Source organism: Mugil cephalus, chromosome 11, assembly GCF_022458985.1.
Source record: "Mugil cephalus isolate CIBA_MC_2020 chromosome 11, CIBA_Mcephalus_1.1, whole genome shotgun sequence".
Lineage (NCBI taxonomy): Eukaryota > Metazoa > Chordata > Actinopteri > Mugiliformes > Mugilidae > Mugil > Mugil cephalus.
Genome location: NC_061780.1, coordinates 13,301,425 through 13,321,945, shown reverse-complemented (window position 1 = coordinate 13,321,945; position 20,521 = coordinate 13,301,425). Strand labels below are relative to the sequence as shown.

Genomic DNA, 20,521 nt, shown 5'->3' with positions numbered 1-20,521 from the left:
GCAGACTTAAAGCAAACACTGGATGACCTGTAGACGACCATTCCCACAGTCCGACCACTGAAATGCATTTTCACAAGCAATAAAAAGCCATTACATTCCGTTTACCACCTTGTAATATAATTATTTGCCACCAAGTCTTGAATGAAATGTTCCTGAAAGTCAGAATCTCAAAATAAAAATACCAAGTGTGTGTACAGTCCCTGTAGCTTATGATATATTTGTTCATGTTATTAGAATCAAGTGCCAGCAGAATTTTACTGTAGTTGAGAAGTGGAGATTTGCAATTTTGGGACTGCAGTTTATGGGAATAACAGATCAGTCTGCTGAATACTTTGTCGTGAAAGAAAGAAAGAAAGAAAGAAAGAAAGAAAGAAAGAAAGAAAGAAAGAAAGAAAGAAAGAAAAGAAAGCTATCCTCAGTTACACCGTCAGGATGCCTTTAAGAGAAACAGCGGCCTCCTGTGGCTCAAACAGGAACTGCAGGGTAAATCGCTTCTTGTTGCTAACGGCAACAGGGAGCGATGAGTCCAAACAAACTGAAGAAACGCGGAAGTGCTTCTAAGGTCTGAGATTCTCAGCCTCTGGATTCAACTTAGACTCTCAGTAAAGATGAGCTCACCTCTTTCCATGCTGAAGAAAAGGAGGCGCACTCCACTGCAGGGCCCTGGGGATGAGCAATGGTGGGTTATTAACTGGTAGAAATACAACTGTGGAGTTAGTGAGGGAGCGTAAAGGCAACATGTACTCCTTAATAACAAACATACAACTGTCTCTGCAGGGCTAAACAGAAGGTGCCTTTCAGGAGGAATCTGCTCAAAGGTACGATGCACTCACAGGTCATGATTTCTGGAGGATGTTTCATTTAAGTTCAAACTTTCAATGAGTTAAACTACACCACATTATCAGTAATTACTCATGTGTTAATTCACAGCAATTTAGTACTTTAACTGTCTGAGGTACAGGTTTTTTTTGTAAAACTCTTTGGAGTTTTTATGCAACTAATAATTGTTTTCATTATGGAAAAATCTGCAGATTCAGAAATGCTTGTAAAAAGTCTGAAAGCACAAACAAATGCACATCAGAAATACCCAAAGCCCACTTTAACGTGATACATAAAATACAATAATAAATAAATTAAGACATCATCACATGTGACAGTTGTGAAAAAATGTACAGGAAAATATATTAATCAACTGTTATGTACATTTGATATATTAATATGAAGTGCTGGATAGTTTGATTTATGACATAGGCCTGTTTCTTTATCTTCATGTCATGTACGTAAATCTAAATATGTAAAATAACCATCAAATGGGTCTTCTGGAGCAAAAACTTAAACTTAAAACACAATGAGCATTTAATTTTCCTCTGAAATGCAAAGTTGCACAAAAACCTGAATGAACACTATATATGCGGCGTAGTTGTACTCCACACCTGAATTGACAATTTGGACAAACAGATTTTTACTGCAACTTCTTCTATTCTGGTAAAGAACATGAACGTTTTCTGTCTTTAATCCCATTTTACACGCTGTTTATTCAGAATTTCAGACAGCGTTGGCTCCTGATGTTTCCTCTGAGCCCAATCCTCCGCCCCCCTCTGCCCCCAGTGAAGCCTCCACTTCAGTGTCTAAAGCTCCGGCAAAGAAAGGTTTAAATGAGTACATCATTTATTCTATATCTTCTTTTAATTATTGCAACACGAACAAAAACAGGACATAAATCTAATTTAATCCAACTCTAGGTACATTTTTATGTCAAACTAAATCATTTTAACAGGTTGAATGTGTTTCATACCTACATGCCGACAATCAGGTGCCCCTCCAAGCGACTTTGAGCTCATGTCGGCCATGATGCAGCGAGTGACCCTGCTGGAGAATACAGTGAAGAGTCAAAGTGAGGAGATAAAGCAGAAGGTGAGCACACACCTCCTCCGGATGAGTGAGTCTTTCAAAGCTGCCACAGCTCTCATTAGATGTCTTCTTCATTCCTCTGAAGGACAAAAAGATTTCAGTCTTACAGAAGAAGCTGAAGGTTCAGGAAGAACCAGGTAATTACAGACAACACATTCAGACCTGAGTTTGATAAACTGTACGTTTCTAGATGGAAGACTTCCTCTAGAGCCGCCTGTGTGTTTGTGTGCATTTAGGACACTCACGTGGCTCAAGTGGTAGAGACGACTTTGAAAGAACGTGCCAACAGCTGCAGAAGCAAGTGCAAGAAATGGAGGTAAGGCGGGTTGAAAGGCCGCTTTCTCGTTTAGTGTGTGGACGTTTAACCTTTTTCTACGTTGCAGAAATTTCTGAGTGACTACGGTTTGGTCTGGGTGGGAGAGGACGACACCAGGGATGCGGCCGAGGGTGAGCAGACACAGCACAGACGGAGGCCTCTAAGGCTAAGAGGTAGTAGATTTCCCTCAAACTCCCGAATCCTGAATATTAGCGTTTCCCTTCGTAGACGCCTCCGCTGACAGGAGCTTCCGCATGAACTTTGACCTCGTGCTGCAGAGGATCAAGGAGCTGAACGTCCTCGCAGGGGACGGAGAGTCTTTTGTGCGAGCGACGTCGACGGGGGCGCAGCTGGCCCACAAGGATCCCATTCGACTGATGCTTTACAGAAACGGCATCGTCATGTTTGACGGCCCCTTCCGCTCTTATCAGGAACAGAGTACCCAGGTGAGCCACACAAAACTGCAAAGAAAATATCCTAAACTGACGTCTTTGTGGTTAAAGCTCTCTCTTTCTCTCGGTCCTTGCAGGAGTGCATGCAGGATCTGATGGACGGTTATTTTCCAACTGAGCTCCAGGAGAGATTTCCAGACGGCGTACCTTTTGAGGCGAGGCTCTGCTTCTTCCTCTTTGTCAAATGTGCAAATGTGAGTCTCATTAGACATTCCTTGTGCAGGTGCATGACAGGCGGGATGAGGAATTCGCCTTCAGGCTTCCCTGGGATACATTTCCAGGTGGAGGACAGGCTGTTTGTGGGGAGACGTGCGAATCGGCTGTGGACTCTACGTTACCCGGTCTGCTCTGCAAACATCACTCTGCTCTGGTGGACATCCTCAGTCTTCTTTGTCATTCTCTCGTTATTTCTGATTCACAGGGAGGAAGCTGACCGTGGATCAGTTCCTGAACAAGCTGCCGAAGTTGGTAGTGAAGGCCGGACGAGTGATTGACATCAGGGACTCGGTGAGGGCCACCCTGCAGGTGAGAGGAATCAACCTCTTTCCACCAGGAACTATTTGTGTGCTTGGATCCTTTGTGTCTTAGAGGCTGTGATACAATGCTCATCCTCTAAATACATTACCCAGGGTTCATCTGATGCCCAGAGCAGCAGCTCAGTGATCCTGATAGACACACCAGCTCTGCAAGCAATGACAGGGAGGTGAGCGATTATTCCTTTTTTTAATATCATGAACTGGGACACAAATTTGGCTTCTAAACTGACAATTAACCGATTTACCAGAGGGTGTCATCCATTACAAGCCCACGCTGCACACTGTGGGACGAATAAAGGATTATCTAATATTGTTTTTTTTACGGTAGAGAATATTCTACAATTGCTCAATACGCCAGGGTGGATTTTTACAGTAATGATGCACATCCAGATTGTGTGATGGGAGAGGACGGCCACAAAAAAAAAAAGCTTTAACATGTAACATATAGAAATACAAGACGTCAGGTAATCCACAGATCATCTTGTACCTATCCAGCTACATAGAAACGACAGGGAAAACAGGATTATTGAAGGAATTAGTGAATACAAGAACTCTACACTCGATGTAAAGCCCGATTAAATATTGACTTGGCCACGGTGACCGATTGTCAGGATTGTGGAGATTACTCGATGCGCCGATCTGTAAAATAGGACAGGCCACCGTGGACCGCGTCGGCTCATGAAGGAGTTTCCTCTCAAACGTTAATGCCTTGCCGCTGTCGCCCAGGCCACTGACATCCACCGCCGACCAGCCGCCCGTCACCCGAGGCGTCGTCACGCTCAGGGTGAAGTCTGAAGATGGGAGTCAAGTGTACGTGGTGACAATGTGCTTCTCGGAGACGGTCGGTGACCTGCGGGAGTATCTCGACAAACACAGGTGGGCCCACATAAAACCTACACACTCTGTCTCTATTTATTTATTTATTTAATATCCATGTGTCTCCCTGCACTACAGAGGGGTCGGCCGGCCTGGTTATGACATCATCAGCGCGTACCCACAGCGTCACTATGACGACGACGGCCAGACCCTTCAGTCATGTGGACTCTCAACCAATGCTACTCTGCTGCTGCGAAAGCGGAACGGTCATTCACTGACTGAAGTCAATAAACCCATAGAAGGTTACGCATGACTCGCAAAGGATTTTATTTTAAACGTGTCTTCATTCAGACAGTAGGAGTTAGTGAGGACATTAACGATGTCTCCACTCATGTGTCCCATGTAATCATGAACAGACTTGTCCTATCAGAGGAAATCAGTGTGTTTGCAGAAGAATTGCAGAAGGATGAGTAGAAACTGGACTCCACGTAGACAGTGGTGTTAAAATCTATCGGTCTTCTATTGAATGAATACATAAAGACAATAAAGACAATATACAAGTTTAAGAAAAATGTAATTTCTTTGGTTATACTTACTTTGTACATGTCAAAACGGCATATTCTGATTAGTGTTTTGGGGGTATGTAAATTCACATATATCTTATTGAATCAAACTGTTAAGGTGGAACCTCTAGTCAGACTATGTGGGGTTGAAGAAATAATGTCTGTGTAAAAGTAGACAGTGCAACAACCTCCAAACTGAATAAAAATAAGCAATTTTACACCTGTATTTATCCTCTTATTCGATCTCTTTAGCGTAAAATTGATTTAGTTGAGAACATTTCCTTTGTTTTCTCCAAGTTTCTCCAAATGCCTACATCACCGCATGCAACTCACTGGGTTTATTTTTATGTAACGTAACAGAGACCACTGGTAGCCCACAATTAATTATGATACTAACTAATATTTAATGTGTATCTTTCAAGTCTAGGCTGACACCCAATCCACTTATTAATAGAGTCAGACAACCTGATGAAAACGGGTGCATCACCTATAGAAAGGTGTTACTTACCGTCTGCAGAGAAACAATGAGAACACGTTAAGAACATCGGGTCAAAATGAAAGTGGAAATTCAAACAAATTAAAACCAAATGTTGAAAATCTTTATTTCTAAAATACGCAAATACAAACAAGGACAAAAGTATGAAAATATAAACGTCTTTTTTCCCTTTTGCAAAAACATTTGAGATGTTAAGGCATGCGGAGCCTGACTTTCTAAAGTTAAACCTTGTGCTACTGAAGTTTAAAGGTCCCATGAAATGAAATAAAAAATGGCTTGTGTGTCCCTGGCTCGTGTGATTTTGTTGCATATTTTTCACGTTAAAATCCCTCTTTATCCTGTCAAGTCTCTTTGAAATGGCTTATCCAGCACTTAGGGCAAATATAAAACGAGAACAATGTGATTTCGGGGGGGTGATCCAGCCAACCCCTCTAAACACCTGAAGAAAGTCTGCCCTGCTCCAACGTCCTATTTATAATGGGACACATCAAACCACAGACGAGAGTTACAATCTTTAAGAACACTTCATGGGACCTTTACACACTGCGGATGCAAAGTTAGCACATTATTACAGCAACACAACAGGAAGGACCCAGAACGCTTTCACACTGAGTTGTCAAAGCAAACAAAACAATAAATAATACTGAAGATTAATACTGTAATACTCAGTCACGTATTCATCAAACAGTTCAACACTCTGTCGAATGCTAGTCGGCCATTATCAACCTGAAATGTACAGTATGCGGCGACGTTACTCGTCTAATTCTACACAGAGCACCCAGATTTACGAGTTTTTATTCGACTTCAATCGTCTACCGAGGAAAAGAAAAAAAAAGTGACGGGGCCAAAGTCTTCTACTACATTCAGTGTCAGGGAATGTATGGACTATTCTACTGGTTGATTCACAGAGAAAAAAAGGACGTACTGGAAGAGTCAGCTGCAAACAGCCCTTTGTGGTTGGTCTGAAACTGAATTATTAGCATTGTAGTTGCAAACGTGACAGAAAGGCACATGTCGGTGTTCACTCGGAGGAAGGCCCTGCAGCAGAGAGGAGCGCTCGCAAACAATCGCAGACTTTGCACAACTGCTTTCGACTGGAGTTTCTTTGGTATTAAAACGGTTGGTAGGCCTGTTGGTGCGAGAGGCTGATTTGGTTTTGAACCCTTCAGTTGATACGTCTCATACCTCGCAGCAGAGTCTAACATTACAGTGTTCACCATTTTAAATAATGGCGCAGTAGTAACATTTCCTTGCGAACTCAGTTAAAAGCACAGGTTAAAATAATTTCAGTTGATTGTCAACCACTTCTTGGATAATTTCCCTAAAGGAGGAAATTAAGATTTCAATAAATTACAACTGTGGGACTTCTACACAGAGTTAGCCACAAGAGTGGAACTAAAAGTATAAGACTGTTTGGTAACTGACAGCATCATTATTATTATTAAAAACACACAAGCGCAATGCTCAAGGATCAAGTATTAGAGGTAAGTTATTTTCTGTTAGCCCTTGGACTGAAATAGATGAACTCACCGGGGGGGTGGGTGGGGTCTGAGCTACAGGCTTGAGACTCAACGTTCAGTCAGTCGAGAGAAGTAGGACCTAAACCATTTGGGCTTTCCTCTGTCCTCATTTCAAAGAGAATGAAAATCAAGTCCTCTTTCTGACGTTCAGTAACTAGGCGTGAAAGAGGAGCCTGGTCGATGTCTCGGAGGTGAAGGGGGGACTGCTGAGATTCGCCTCCATCGCCTGGATGTCAAGGTTATTGAGTTATGCAGTTCTCTCCCATGTCCTGTGCATAGCGGTCCAGTATGACGTTGCGTAGCTCCTCGACGTCGCGGCGGAGCTGCTGCGCTTCGACCAGCTTCTTCTGCAGCACCTCAGGATTCATCCAGTCCTCGTCCTGCTCCGTAACCGTCGGAGGCGCTGGAAAAACAAGACACTACTGCTTCATCTCACATTTTTAAACTTCTCCGATTAACTAAAGATTTAAACTCTCGCGGTTCTTACAAGTGAGGCCGAGCAGCAGGGACAGGTTGGGATCTTGTCCCTGGGCTCGCTGGGTCAGAATGCTGCACAGGGAGCGCAGGTCGCTGAGGCAGGAAGCGATCTCCAGATGAAGTCTTTGCGTGAGCCGAGCCCCGGCCGGCTGCAGGACGGAGGAGGCCTGGTTGGAGCTCCTCCGCTCTGGATCGTTCATCTGCTCCTGCAGCGTGAGATTCTGCTCCATCAGGTCCTGGTTCTGTGCCGACAGCTACGACGACAGCAATCAGCGTTAACGCTCGGCTTTATTAATCACTCGCAGGTTTCCTGACAAACGGGAATCGTTTATTTGTTTTTCCTCACCTCCTTCATGGCTGTGTGGAGTTCCAACACATTCTGCTCTTTGGCCAACACCTCCTCCCTAAGAGCCTGAGAGCTGCTCTCTTCCTGAGATATCTGCTCCTCCAAAGTCTGTACACACAAATACTCAGATTTGTTAATAATAAAACAAAAAACAAAAACAGAATCATTGTGAAGAGATAAATACCTGGATCTGGGAGCCAAGCTGTTCCATCATTCGATGTTGCTTCTCAATAACCTGCCAAGAGAACAACTCAATTTTATTTTTATAGCTTCAATAACAATTCAAATGGTCTTAAGATGCAGAAACGCCCAGAGTAAGATGATGGTGGCTTTTATTATAGTGAGGGAATGAGTTTGGGATGGATGTTAACTCAGGAGTTCAGTGAGGTGTCATCAACTAGGCTGTCGTGGATATTTTGCATTTTATTGATTTAACTGCACTCACAACGAACACTGGGATTTGAATGTATATCTCACAGAGTAAAACCTCTCTACACTGTGTCGGCACAAGTGGGAAATTAAAACACATTTCCATTGAGGAGCTAGTCAAATCTGCCCCCGTTAGTACATAAACGTTGGTTTATCAACTCTCTTCATTTCAATATTAATCACTCTTTCTCCACACTGGGTCATTGGTCTGTTCGGTTCAGACGTGAGCTTTGTTAGAATAACTTGTGGGTTAACAACCAAGAGACATGAATTTAATTTAATAAATAAACACGTTTGAGAGAACTTAACACTTCTCTGTCTAATGCAGCACAACACAAACTTCCTCTTCCAAATCAGATAAACTCTAAAGTCATTTTGAGTCATCATATAAACTAGATGCTACATTTAGAGTTTATGCATTTTGTTTTGGGATGGAATTTGTGCTCTGCTATAATATTAAATGATAGATTTTATGTATAGATGTTGTACTGACAGATGTGATAGAAATATATGGAGCATCCAGGAGACCACAGACCTTTTTGAGCCTCTGCTGTTCCTCTCTCAGAGAGTTGTTCTCTCCTCTCAGCTTCTCTACATCCAGTGAAGGAAGCCTGGCTCCGTCCTCGAGGCCCTGCTGCACCCGCTGCTGCATACTGAGGAAGAGGAACATGGCACTCGTTATCCACAGCTGTTACAGTCTCTCCTGCACTCAAACAGATTAAAGAGAATTTACACGTCCATACTCAGTGATGGTGGTCAGCAGGTCTCTCTCCCTGCGTTTCTGCTCCTCCAGCTGCGTGTCTTTTTCCCGTAGTTGCGAGTGCGTCGTCTCCAGACAGGCCTCCAGCTCTCTCACTTTCTCTTCTAGCCGAGCCGTCTGCTGTTCCGCCTCCAGGAGCTGATGCAAAAATCCACACGTTTAATGACTGACCTAAGTAAAATATCACAAACACGGCCTGAATGAGTGGAAGGGCAGAGGCGTCCTGACCTGCTTGTTCTGGTTCTGGTAGTCCTCCAGGGTCGGCAGGTCGGCTAGATAGCGCTCCAGAGTCTCGATGCGCTGCTGGTTCTCCCTCTTCAGCTCTGCCTCCTTCTGACACTTCTTCTTCAGGTTGTTGATGTGCTTGTCCCGACTGCGAATCTGTTCACATATGTTGAAAACATAATCAGTATTAATCCGTCTGTACAAAACAGAATTACAAATACAGGACGAACTGTCAAATCATCAAATGCTTCTTTCATCTTGCTCAATAAGTTTTGTTACAGCCCTCAACTGTACCAATATTAAAGATTTATTGTTGTGCAAAGCATGACAGTATCTTTACTCATGTGTTTCCTGTTAAGTCTGGGTTCAAGGAAGTTAAATGTTTTGCTAAGGTCCTTTAATATCAACTGTCTTTAACTGGTTGGCCCAAAACATCTAACAAAACTTAACTGAACTGACTAATTTTAATCAATTACATTTAGTCTTTTAAATAGAAGTTTGTCCGTATAATTTAAATTTAATTTTCTGGCGCTCTTGCTTCCAGGAAGTGGTGTTAAGTAAGCACGAACCCTCTCTTCCTGTTTCTTCATCTCCTCTGCGTGTCTCTCGCACGTTTCCTTCAGACTATCAGTCAGTCGGCGCGTCTCGGCCTCGACGGCTCCCAGCCTGTGCTCCGCCTCCGCCTTCTCCAGGGCAGCACAGTCGGTGCGCTCGGTGAACTGTGCCCTCAGGAACGCGTTCTCCCTCTGAGCCTCCTGCGGTGCCACCATGTGATAATGAAAGATTCGGCGGTTTTTAAAATTAAAACGCTACAACAGAAGGTTCTCTCAGTCTTGATTCTGCGAGACAAAGCGGGGTTTTCACCAACCTGGAGACGCAGCATGCACATGTCCCCGTAAGACGCCCCTCGGCCCAGGAGGGCTCCGTGAACCTGCAGCTCACTTTCCCTCAGACGCTGCTCCAGCTGTGTCATATGCTGCTTTTGTCTGCATCGTGATACAACAATCATTAACACAGCTTTAGTAGAATCCCAAACATTTACACAGTGTAGATTCAAGCTAATTTGACGGCATAAGCAGTGGAACTAGCGGAAAGGCTTGCCTCTCAATGATGAGCTCCTTCTCCTTTAGCAGACTCTCGCTGGCTTTGACCAGAGCGTCCCACTTGCCAGAGTCTGAGTGAACGGGTGTCGAGTATAGAGATGAGTACTGCCCCATTCCTCCACTCATTAACTGTAACACAGATAATAGTGTAGAAACACGTCACTATCACAGACTGTTCCAGCTGCATCATAGAGAGAAAAACAAACATGAATGAGAAATGCAATGATTTGCAAATGCACAGGTTGGATCTTTGTAGTAAATTGTTCAGGTGCCTTTTCTACCATATTTCACCTCGTGAATAACATCAAATAACTGCTGATCTTTGTTACTGTTACACATACGATTAAAAATCTGTTCATGCGCAAAGGCATAAATACTTATTTTAGGAATACATGTAAAAACCAACTGAGCAGCGACCTAGATCGCTTGTAAATGCTATCGCACACAGCTGGTTACACACAAGCTGTCAGTACCAGATGCTCTAGCTGAGCACAGACACACACTTCAATGAGCACTAAGTGTTGACAAGTTACCAGCCTGACATCTGCAGACAGCTGGATAGCTACTTTAGCTGGTATTATCTACTCAACAGGCTCCGGCTGAACAAAACAGAACAATAAAGACAGAACTGAGATCAGTCTGCAAATTGGTTCATCCAGAGCCCTCCTTGTAAATGACATCTCTGAATTGACTGACAGATAGTCAGAGTCCATGATAAGTCGTCTGAACTGTCCCAGGTCCACATAGATTGAAGCTTTGCATGTCAGTTTGAAAATGTGACTTTTTAACTCAGAAGCATCTCTGCATTCACTATGTCTACATAACACTATAACAGATGTTAACAGGGACAAAGAATAAATACTGGATAAGTCATAAAAATCATCATCTCTGGGTTCAATCAGATTTTGAATTGAAATGTTCTGTTTAGTATCTCAAAGAAAACATCATGTTAAACTGACCAGGTATCGGTAAAAGTGTCAGAACACGGTACGCAGAAATGTCAACAATACATATTGGGGTGAGACTCAGTCAGCATCTCAGTCACTTGATTTTTTGCTGAGATGGTAAAGAATTGTTAAGCAACAACTTCCTATCATTTCAACTGCTTTTCACAAATTGCAAAACAGAGGCAGTGACAAGTCGACTGATGCTGAACCTTTTCTGACAAAAATAAATTTGCATTAAAGTTCCTGTGGTTTGAATTAAGTCGATGGATTTGACGTCAGAATTTCTTCAAGTCTCTGAGCAGAACATTATTTTTTTTCATTGTTGACCTACATCCAGTATGTGGACGAGAACTGAATTTCTGGCCAAACGTCAACATCCACCAACAACCAGATGCCCCACATGTTTAATCCAATGGATTTTTACTCTCGCTTGCTCAAGTTCTGACTTTAAACAATTCATAGCCGCCAAAATTTGTTTCTTTTGCCGCCCTGCAGAGATACTGTGTGACAGACACATCTAGCACATCAAAACATCTAAAATAAGGTGTCAAACATACGGCCTGTGGGCCAAAACCGGCCCGTCAGAGGGTCTAATCCAACCCGTGGGATGGATTTGCAAAGTGCAAAAATTACATTGAAGAAATTAACAGCAGTTTTTTCCAATAAAAGTAACTGCTGTTCCTCGGTTTCACACAGTTTTAGTGAGAGTTGTGGACATAAACCAACACTGAGACCTAGAACTGTACAGAAATTTCACTTCTTTTTCTTAAATGTCCAGTTGTTCATAAAACACGTTTTAATAATGAAGTTCTTTAAATGTTAACACTTTAATAATGTATGTCTTTGCACTAAAACCTATTGTAAACCTATTGTGTTGCTGGTCCGGCCCTCTTGAGATCAGACTGACTGAATGTGGCCCCTGATCTAAAAGCTTGCTAGAGCACGTCCGAAGTCAAAAAATGAACAAACAGAAATAAAAAATAAACAGGTTGATTCTTGGAATAAAATGTTGTCGGACTGCATAAATACTTGCCTGCATTTGTTCCAGTTGCAGGCGTAAACTGTCCAGTTGCTGCTTATTTTGCTGTTGTTGCTGCCAGCTGGAAAGTTCACTACATCTGTCCTGCCGCAGTGGCTCATAACCCTTGGAGCCTGCATGCTCCCTCAGCAGAGCCTGCGTCTGCAGGCTGAGAGGGCTCCCGTAAACTCCAGCAGATCCGACTGCGCCAGGCTGACCTCCCCTCTGATTAGAGGCTTCGGATGTGCCAGGAATGCCGGGCCTGGCTTCAGGCAGAACCTTATAGCTGTGCTCCATACTCGCTCTGTAGGCCTCAGACACACAGTCTGGGATGTCTCTAATCCCGGTCGTCTGTAACCGGAGTCTGACATCAGGGCATAGCCCCCCCAACAGGGCTGACTGATTTAGTGTGGGCTCCACCGCAGGGGTGTCAAACCTCTGGCCATCCTCCATCCGTGTGTGATCTGTAGGGAAAAGCGAGTGGTCCAGCCCATTGACGAGGCTGCGGTAGCGGCTCAGGCAGTCTGGCTTGGCTCCCGCAGGATCGCTCCCCACGCCGGCCTGAGCATCCAAGTTGGGGGAAGATGCCGATTTAGATAGAGAGGAAGACTTTGACGTGGAGCCGCTTGGGGTTCTTGAGCCAGAGGAAGACCTGTGACCCACAGCTGAGGACAGGGAGTCCTCCTGGACGCACGGCTGGGGCTTGGAGGCCGGGGAACCGGCCGTGGATGGCATGACATGTGCAGTGGGTATGGGTATCTGACTGCGGATGGGCTGGAAAGACGGGCTGCTGCTGGAGCTGCAGAAATCTTCAGAGTGAAATAAGAATACCATTAGAAATGAGATGAAGTGTTATTCTCTCACAAATGTGCCTTGTTCAATCAGTGTATGATATCTGGAGCAGTACTGCAGGCCATTTCTCTATTTTCAGTTGGTGATGTAAAGTAGATGCAGCAGGGTTTATGGGTGGCCTACTTTGATGATGAGGTATCGCTGAAAGAATTAACTGGCTCTGACTGACTCAATTCAGGAGGTTTATAATAGACTTAAACCAGTACACAGAAGAAATTATCCGATTTACATAATAAAGAAATATGCTGCCTCAATATGACTAGTTTTAACTGCCATGTACATGAAAACATTCATCCATAAATCAGTTACAGCTAAACGGTCTTTCTTTTTAATCAGGCTGAACTTGGATAATTACTCCCTTGACAACAAACACAGAAACAGTGAACACAATCCAGTAAGCATGCGCAACTATCTTCATTTCAATTAGGGATCACAAAGAACTTCAGGAAGGCAACAGGAGCACTACAACCGACCACCAGACATCTCCACAAGTCTCAACACACCATTTGTTTAAGTTACATAACATTTCCAACAGCATTACAAACCTGCGAGACCTGTTGAAGTCTGGAAACAGGGCAGTCACTCGAAGGCAACAAACATGTCATTAGCTGTGGCATTTTCTCTAAAGCTGAACTGAGGAGAGCGCAGTTGCAGAAAGCTTTACGTCGCCACAGAAAACTGTCTCCTGCATCTCCGGGCAGCGCCGAAAGAATCCCTGAAGCTAAGACTGACAGCCGCGAAAACAAGCAGGCCCTGTGCCCAAGCTGTATTGTCCTCCAACAGCCAAACCAGCCTGTAACAAGCTCTGAGCAAACGCATACAAACAGGCATACACAGGAAAGGTTAGGGGTATTTATAGCCCACCTCTCGAATTACAGGGTGATCTGTGGGTGCCGCTTATTTAAGCACCTTGCCTCCTCCCACTGTAACACACATCACACGTGTGCACCCAAAGTCAAAGCCTGAATGGGATGTTTTTCCACTACCCCGTTTGAACCACAACTTAATTAAAATAGAAACACGAATTAACAATCACTGAAGGAAATAATTATCACTAAAAAGGCAAAAAAGGAACGACAACAAAATATAGCTTTCAACAGCATAAAACTTCAAATATGAAAGAAGCCCCCAGGCTCTGCTAACTCACGACTGACTAGAACAAGTCTAAACTACTCTGTAAGATGAAAAGTAGCTAGATGTTTGCTCAACAGACATTCCTGCCTTCAGAAGTGCATAACAACCAATACTCAAAGCTTGTTTGCTCTTGTTAGTGTTTTAGATGTCAGTTGTACTAGGGATGGTTCATTTTCCACTCTACACAGTAACAGGCGAGTTGTCATTAGGGCTAAATTTGGATCAACTGTCACGTTGCTAGGCACCACTGTCCATCCAAGTGTCTAGAGAAAGCTACAAGAAGTCGACACCCGTTCAAAAGGAAATGTTTTCAAGGAACGCGCCAGACACGACACGGACAATTGAAGAGTCGAGCAGAATCATGCAAACCTAACAATGGCTGGATCTCGTAACAAGCCTGGCCCCAATTTGGTTGAATACAACTTTCATCCTTGTAGGAATGCAGCCTTACCAGTAATTGCGGTGTTCAGGGCACGTAAATTAACACCGGACACCTCGAGAACAAAGGCTTTCACTTCTTTGCAAGATTTAGGAGATGCGTCGCCATTAAGCTGACACAAATTGCTCTGTGCGCCATCTCCTCAAGGTTGAGCATGTGAGCGGGAGAGACCGCTCATGTCACCATTAGTGATATGCAAAGCTCGAGTGTATGTAGAAGCTAGATGTGGATGGTCACCTGGCTAACGTTTTTGCACTGCTCTATAAAACTGACAAGCGGTAGCATCGCAAAGAGCAGCTATGTCAGGAACAAACCCTAGAGTGCTGACACACTTCTAAATAATTTTCAATCTACTATTTTGCAGGCTTTCCTGTGGAAACGGGGACCACCCAGTCCCAGTTGGGCATCCAGCACATTTAACCTTTGAGTCTATTATTTTTTCCACGCAGTGTGTATATGGGCAAATAGATTACACCGTCTCCATTGGGATACTCCCATTTAAAGAATAACAATAATAAATTTAAAAAAAACAGTGAATGTGAGATTCCACACAACAAGGTCCAGTCTCCATTTAACTGTCCAACAACACAACCTCTCAATCAGCCTTAAAACCAGAGCAGTGAAGCAGTTTGGACTTTAATCTACCTCAGTATATCTCCTAAGCACCAACAGTGGATCGTGAACATGTTCTCATTCTATTAATAGCCTAAGAAACAACACCGACATTATGCAACTGACTTCAACTGTCAAGACACGCTTAAAAGCACATAATCACACACATATATGCTGTTGAAGACAAATATTCTGGGACGTGCAGACTGCTATACGACAGAAACAAACTGGCTAGAGCTCCCTCGCTGACAATCAAAACAATGTTATGCAACACGCGCTGCAAGCAGAGCTAGAACAAGCAAAAGTCATCACCTTCTGCGCTGTCAGATGCTGAGGTGCCAAGGCCAGTGTCCCCACTGTCCGATGTTCCCGGCCGGCGGCCAAAGCGACTTTGGAACTTCTCTGACACAGCTGGTGTCTGCCACTCCATGTCAGCAAACCGAGCTAATGGATGAAAAGGGACAACGGCAGCATATCAACACGTGTGGAGCCCTCGAGGCACAGTGTATGCATGAAGACAAGCAGCGTGTCGTCTCACCCGCTGGCTTGGAGTCAATATATCTCTGCGAGGTTGTCATTCCATACAAAGACAAAGTCACCTGGTGGGGATAAATGTATTGCTTTATATCTGCACACAATTAAAAGATATGCACACGTTGACGATATTATAACCAAGGCGGTTCTTAGAATATCTAATATAGCTTCAACTGAGGCAGTGACAGAGGCTGGTAGATTAACAAACACCTCCTTTGTTTCTACATTGAACATTATGAGCTGAACATTCATAGCCTGGAACTCAACAGCTGTTGGCTCGTGACTGATCTCCTCACCTTTCAAATTCATCTGCCCCCTCAACAACAACCACGACTGACTTTTCTGGGTACCAACAAAAATAACAACATGAGCACATGTCCCACGGTTACATAATGTGTTATCCAAACATTTATAGCCCCAAGAGGCTGGAGGAAGTTGTGCATTATTTGAGGCACGCGAATTTAACACTTACAGACAGACAAAGACAAGCTAAGATGCCCCCCTCCTCCTTTGATTTAAAACTAATCCTCTTCACAAGCTAATTCGTAGCGGAAGTGACTCGTTAACAAGCCGAGAAAATATCTGAGCTAAACACGACTAAAATTAATGTGTTAAAACACTTCATGCAGACAAGTAGGACTGTTGTTTTTGTTCGTGTGCAGGCTTTTATGAAGCGACACCTCCTTTATAATGTGTCCTCCTCGATGTTCTCATGTCTTGCGCTGCACCGTTAACCATTTTATCTAATCCGTCACTAATCCGTTTCCTCCGTCCAACAAGCTAGCGGCTAACACGACGCTACGCTATACGAGTTAACATCAACATGTGAGGGAGCTTCCGAGCGTAGACATTATCGAAAATAACCTGGCTGTCGGCACTCTCGTGGTGGCTACTTTACCTTTTGTTTGTCACATAAACGCCGACTGCAGTAATAAATCTCGGTTTCAGGCTCGAACCGAAGCCGAATCTGTAGCATCCGCTGCCGCTGCTGCTAAACAACTGATTCTCGAGATGTGTCATGCGCAGAAGACCCGATGGTTGGTAGTGAATCAGAAGAGTCGATTCTTGGTAGTGAATCATAAGAGTCGAGTCTTGGTTGTGAATCAGAAGAGCCGATATTTGGTAGTGAATCAGCTGAATGTGCGGCCACAACACTGACTTTAATGTTTGGCATTGAAAGAAGAATTTGGCATTGTAACAAACGTTGTCTGTCTTTTTTTGTCTTTCTTCGATGTTGTTATTTTCATTTTCATTTTTTTTTTGCAGTCTCACTGGTTTTCAGTTTCGATGTTTTGTTTTTCAGTTTCAACTTACTGGTGGGAACTTACTGCCTGTCTGTTGCTTTCTTTTGCTGTTATTTACGTAGGACATTGCGGTGTTAAATTTTATCTTATGCTTCATAAGGACCGACATGGTCTGCCGCAACATTAGCTAAGCTAAGCTATCTAAAAAGAACTAGTTTCCTAATGTTGCGGTGAGCCTGTCCTCATAAAGCAGAAATTAAATAGTACGGTATAATGAAATGTGTACTTGCTAATATACTCAAAAATACTTGTTCATATATAATATACATAATTGTGCAGCTTGGTTACATAACAATAATTCTGTTATGCAGGTGCAGTGCGATTCATACTCAAGGTGGCACATTTTGAAAGTGCCCAATACAAAAATGGAACTGGCACAAAATATTTGTCCTCAAGATATGTAAAGAATTAAAAAAATATATATTTTTAAAAATACAATCTTATCAAGTCCTTTGTCTTCCTTCTTCAGTGCAAGCAGGTCAGTTCAGTACCTAAACTCAAGGAATTTAATTTCGGTGTTGTTGAACTATAAAAATATGCAACAATATTGAGTAAAACATAAAAGCTATTATTTTTAATAGCGCGACATTAAGACAAATAGATAGACATAACTAAAAGATACGACTATAGGAAAAAACAGCGGTAGCAAAATCTGACAGTTCACCTGGAGTTCCCCTGCCAGCAAATCTGTTATTCTCTTTTGCTGTTATTCATCTATGACCCTGCAGTGTTAAATTTTTATCTTATGCTTTATAAGGACTAACTCACTGCAACATTACTGGTAAACTACTTTGTTTTAGCTAGCTTAGCTAACACATGAGCTTGTAGCAGACTGTGTTAGCTAACTGCTAACTGCTATGGAGCTTACGTATTGGTGACAGAGACTGTAAAGTGAAAATACCACATGCTTGCAAAATGTTTTAAATTTTGTAATTGTGCATTTTTTAAGTATATCACATTACACTCCATATATTATTTATTTTTTTTTTTTATTTTTTTTTTAATGCATTACAATTATAACATTCAGAATGACAGGAAGAAAGAAGAAGAAAGGAAGAAGATAGAACAGACAGAAAAGAGAAAGAAGAGAACATTAGGAGAAACAAGAAAAACATGCATAGATGCATAGAAAAAGAACGTAGTGTGCGAAGGTCTTGGGTAGCCTGAATATAGGAAGAAAGGAAGAAACCTTGAGCAGAAGACGCCCTAGGCGACAGAAAAGAAAAAGAAGAGAACAGTAGGAGAAACAAGACAAACATACATAGATGCACACAAAAACAACAGAGTGCAGTGTGCACTTTAGAAAAAGGACAACCTCGCTACCGCTTTTGCACAAGCCTAGGTCCGTAAGCACCATTTTTAGAAGAGCGGACCTGTGGGTGGCCTGGATATAGAAGAAAAGGAAGAAGCCTTGAGCAGAAGAGCAACCTGTAGAGACAGAAAAGAGAAAGAGAAAGAGAAAGAAGAGAACAGTAGGAAAAACAAGACAAACATACATAGATGCATACACAGTGCATGTGTAGCTGAGCAGTTAAGAAGACCAGAAAGGAAACCAATGCCTTTTATTTGTCTTGATTTGGTCTTTTGCAATATCATCAGCCACAGTACTGATCTTAAAACCCTCCTCGTCTGGATGCTCTGTAAGAGGCAGGTTTTCTGTCGGGCGGACCATCTGCAGAGTATCCAATCTACTTGTGAGTTCCAGTAATTGTTGTTGCAAAGCCTTGATTTCTTTAGTCATGGCCTCTTCTCTGGCATGGCACCTTTCCTTGACCTCTTTAAGTTGTGTTTCCAACTCCATATTTTTACTCTTCAACATATTATACTTGCATTCCAAATCTTTCAGATTGCTACGAAGCCCGTGCACTACATTTTGCAGAGCCATGACATTTTTGCTCATGACCGCTTCTTTATCACACAACTTTTTGTTGGCCTCCCCAAGTTGCCTTTCCAAGCCCTGAATTTGCTGGTGCATGGACTCATTTTTACCTGTTATCACATTAGAGCGTTGTTCAAGGTCTTTGACAGTATCTTTAAGCTCCTGCACTTCTTGTGAGGCCATGTCATTTTTCTGCATGACCTCTTCTCTGTCGCACAGCTTTTTGTTTGCCTCCCCAAGTTGCCTTTCCAAGCCCTCAATTTGCTGGTGCATGGACTCATTTTTACCTGTTATCACATTAGAGCGTTGTTCAAGGTCTTTGACAGTATCTTTAAGCTCCTGCACTTCTTGTTTGAGGGCCATGTCATTTTTCTGCATGACCTCTTCTCTGTCGCACAGCTTTTTGTTTGCCTCCTCAAGTTGCCTTTCCAAGCCCTCAATTTGCTGGTGCATGGACTCGTTTTTACCTGTTATCACATTAGAGCGTTGTTCAAGGTCTTTGACAGTATCTTTAAGCTCCTGCACTTCTTGTTTGAGGGCCATGTCATTTTTCTGCATGACCTCTTCTCCATCACACAGCTTTTTATTTGCCTCCTCAAGTTGTCTTTTCAAGCCCTCAATTTGTCTCTGCATGAACTCGTTTTCACCTGTCAACACATTACAGTTGTGTTCAAAGTCTCTGAACTCTGCAAAAATATGTTTGAACTGCTGGACTTCCTGCTGCAGAGCCTCATCTTTTTTTCTTGAGGTCTCCGCTTGCTCACATAAGTTTTTGTTGGCCTCCTCAAGTTGTCTTTCCAAGCCCTCAATTTGTTGGTGCATGGACTCGTTTTCACTCGTCAACACATTATAGTTCTGTTCAAAGTCTCTAAACCCCGCAAGAATATGTTTGAACTCCTGGACTTCCTGCTGCAGAGCCTCATCTTTTCTTCTTGTGGTCTCCTCTTGCTCACGTAGATTTTTGTTGGCCTCCTCAAGTCGTCTTTCCAAGCCCTCAATTTGTTGGTGCATGGACTCGTTTTCACTCGTCAACCCATTGGAGCTTTGTTCAAGGCTGTTGACAGTATTTTTAAGCTCCTGCACTTGTTTGAGGGCCATGTTGTTTTTCTCCATGATCTCTTCTCCATCGCACAGCTTTTTGTTTGCCTCTTCAAGTCGTCTTTCCAAGCCCTCAATTTGTTGGTGCATGGACTCGTTTTCACTTTTCAACGCATGATAATTGTGTTCCATGTCTCTAAACTCTGCAAGAATATGTTTGAGCTCTTGGACTTCCTGCTGCAGAGCCTCATCTTTTTTTCTTGCAACCTCCTCTTGATCACACAACTTTCTGGAAAGCTCCTTGGCAACATTTCTGAGTTCCTTAATTTGTTCTTCAGGAGCCTTGTTCTGTTGCACCTTGGCCTTTCCTTCATCACAAAAGCCTTGCTCCTCAACTTCATCTTTCTGTGTCTGATTTGAAATGTTGACAAGCTCATTTTCCTGCTTTGTTATATGAACATCATGGTTATATCTTTGAAGCTCTTGTAGTCCCTTATTTGCCTGATGAAGTTGTTTTTGCAGTGCCTGGTTTTTCCCTTCAATTATGGCAATATCACTTTGCGAGTGTCTTTTCAAATGACCCAAGCGCTGTACCAAGTCATTATTATGTTGCCTCAAAAAAAACATTTCTTGTTTCAGTGCAGTTGTTTGGTTTGATCGTTGCCGTTCCAGATCTTGCAGGTTTCTAGTTAGCTGTTGAACTTCGCTTTGCAGAGTGTAATTTTGCTGAACTATGGCATCATTCTCGGCCTTGTACGCAAGGTTCAGTTCTTCTATTTTTTTTTCCATCGTTGTCTTCTCAGTAACCAAGGTC

The 20,521-nt window shown here is 43.0% G+C and overlaps 2 protein-coding genes across 3 annotated transcripts; one reads left to right on the top strand and one right to left on the bottom strand.

Moving 5' to 3' along the window:
• Positions 1-469: 469 nt before the first annotated feature.
• ubxn11 (UBX domain protein 11) lies at positions 470-6,538 on the top strand. Its single transcript, XM_047598391.1, has 14 exons — positions 470-679; positions 778-818; positions 1,542-1,649; positions 1,814-1,914; positions 1,997-2,048; positions 2,148-2,227; positions 2,295-2,358; positions 2,456-2,673; positions 2,757-2,834; positions 2,903-3,020; positions 3,101-3,204; positions 3,309-3,382; positions 3,942-4,091; positions 4,170-6,538. Exons 1-14 carry the CDS (start codon positions 609-611, stop codon positions 4,342-4,344), a joined length of 1,434 nt encoding a protein of 477 aa, XP_047454347.1. The 5' UTR covers positions 470-608; the 3' UTR covers positions 4,345-6,538.
• Positions 5,172-16,512, bottom strand: cep85 (centrosomal protein 85). Of its 2 annotated transcripts, XM_047598389.1 has the most exons (14): positions 16,385-16,512; positions 15,491-15,551; positions 15,265-15,396; positions 11,931-12,724; positions 9,949-10,079; positions 9,716-9,833; positions 9,417-9,602; positions 8,851-9,003; positions 8,606-8,760; positions 8,398-8,515; positions 7,618-7,668; positions 7,434-7,541; positions 7,098-7,341; positions 5,172-7,013 (listed from the first exon to the last, which is right to left on the bottom strand). In XM_047598389.1, exons 1-14 carry the CDS (start codon positions 16,460-16,462, stop codon positions 6,850-6,852), a joined length of 2,493 nt encoding a protein of 830 aa, XP_047454345.1. In that variant the 5' UTR covers positions 16,463-16,512; the 3' UTR covers positions 5,172-6,849. The 2 variants fall into 2 exon arrangements, with proteins under 2 accessions (XP_047454345.1, XP_047454346.1); XM_047598390.1 differs by lacking the exons at positions 15,265-15,396; positions 15,491-15,551; positions 16,385-16,512 and adding an exon at positions 13,313-13,593.
• Between the last annotated feature and the right edge of the window lie 4,009 nt (positions 16,513-20,521).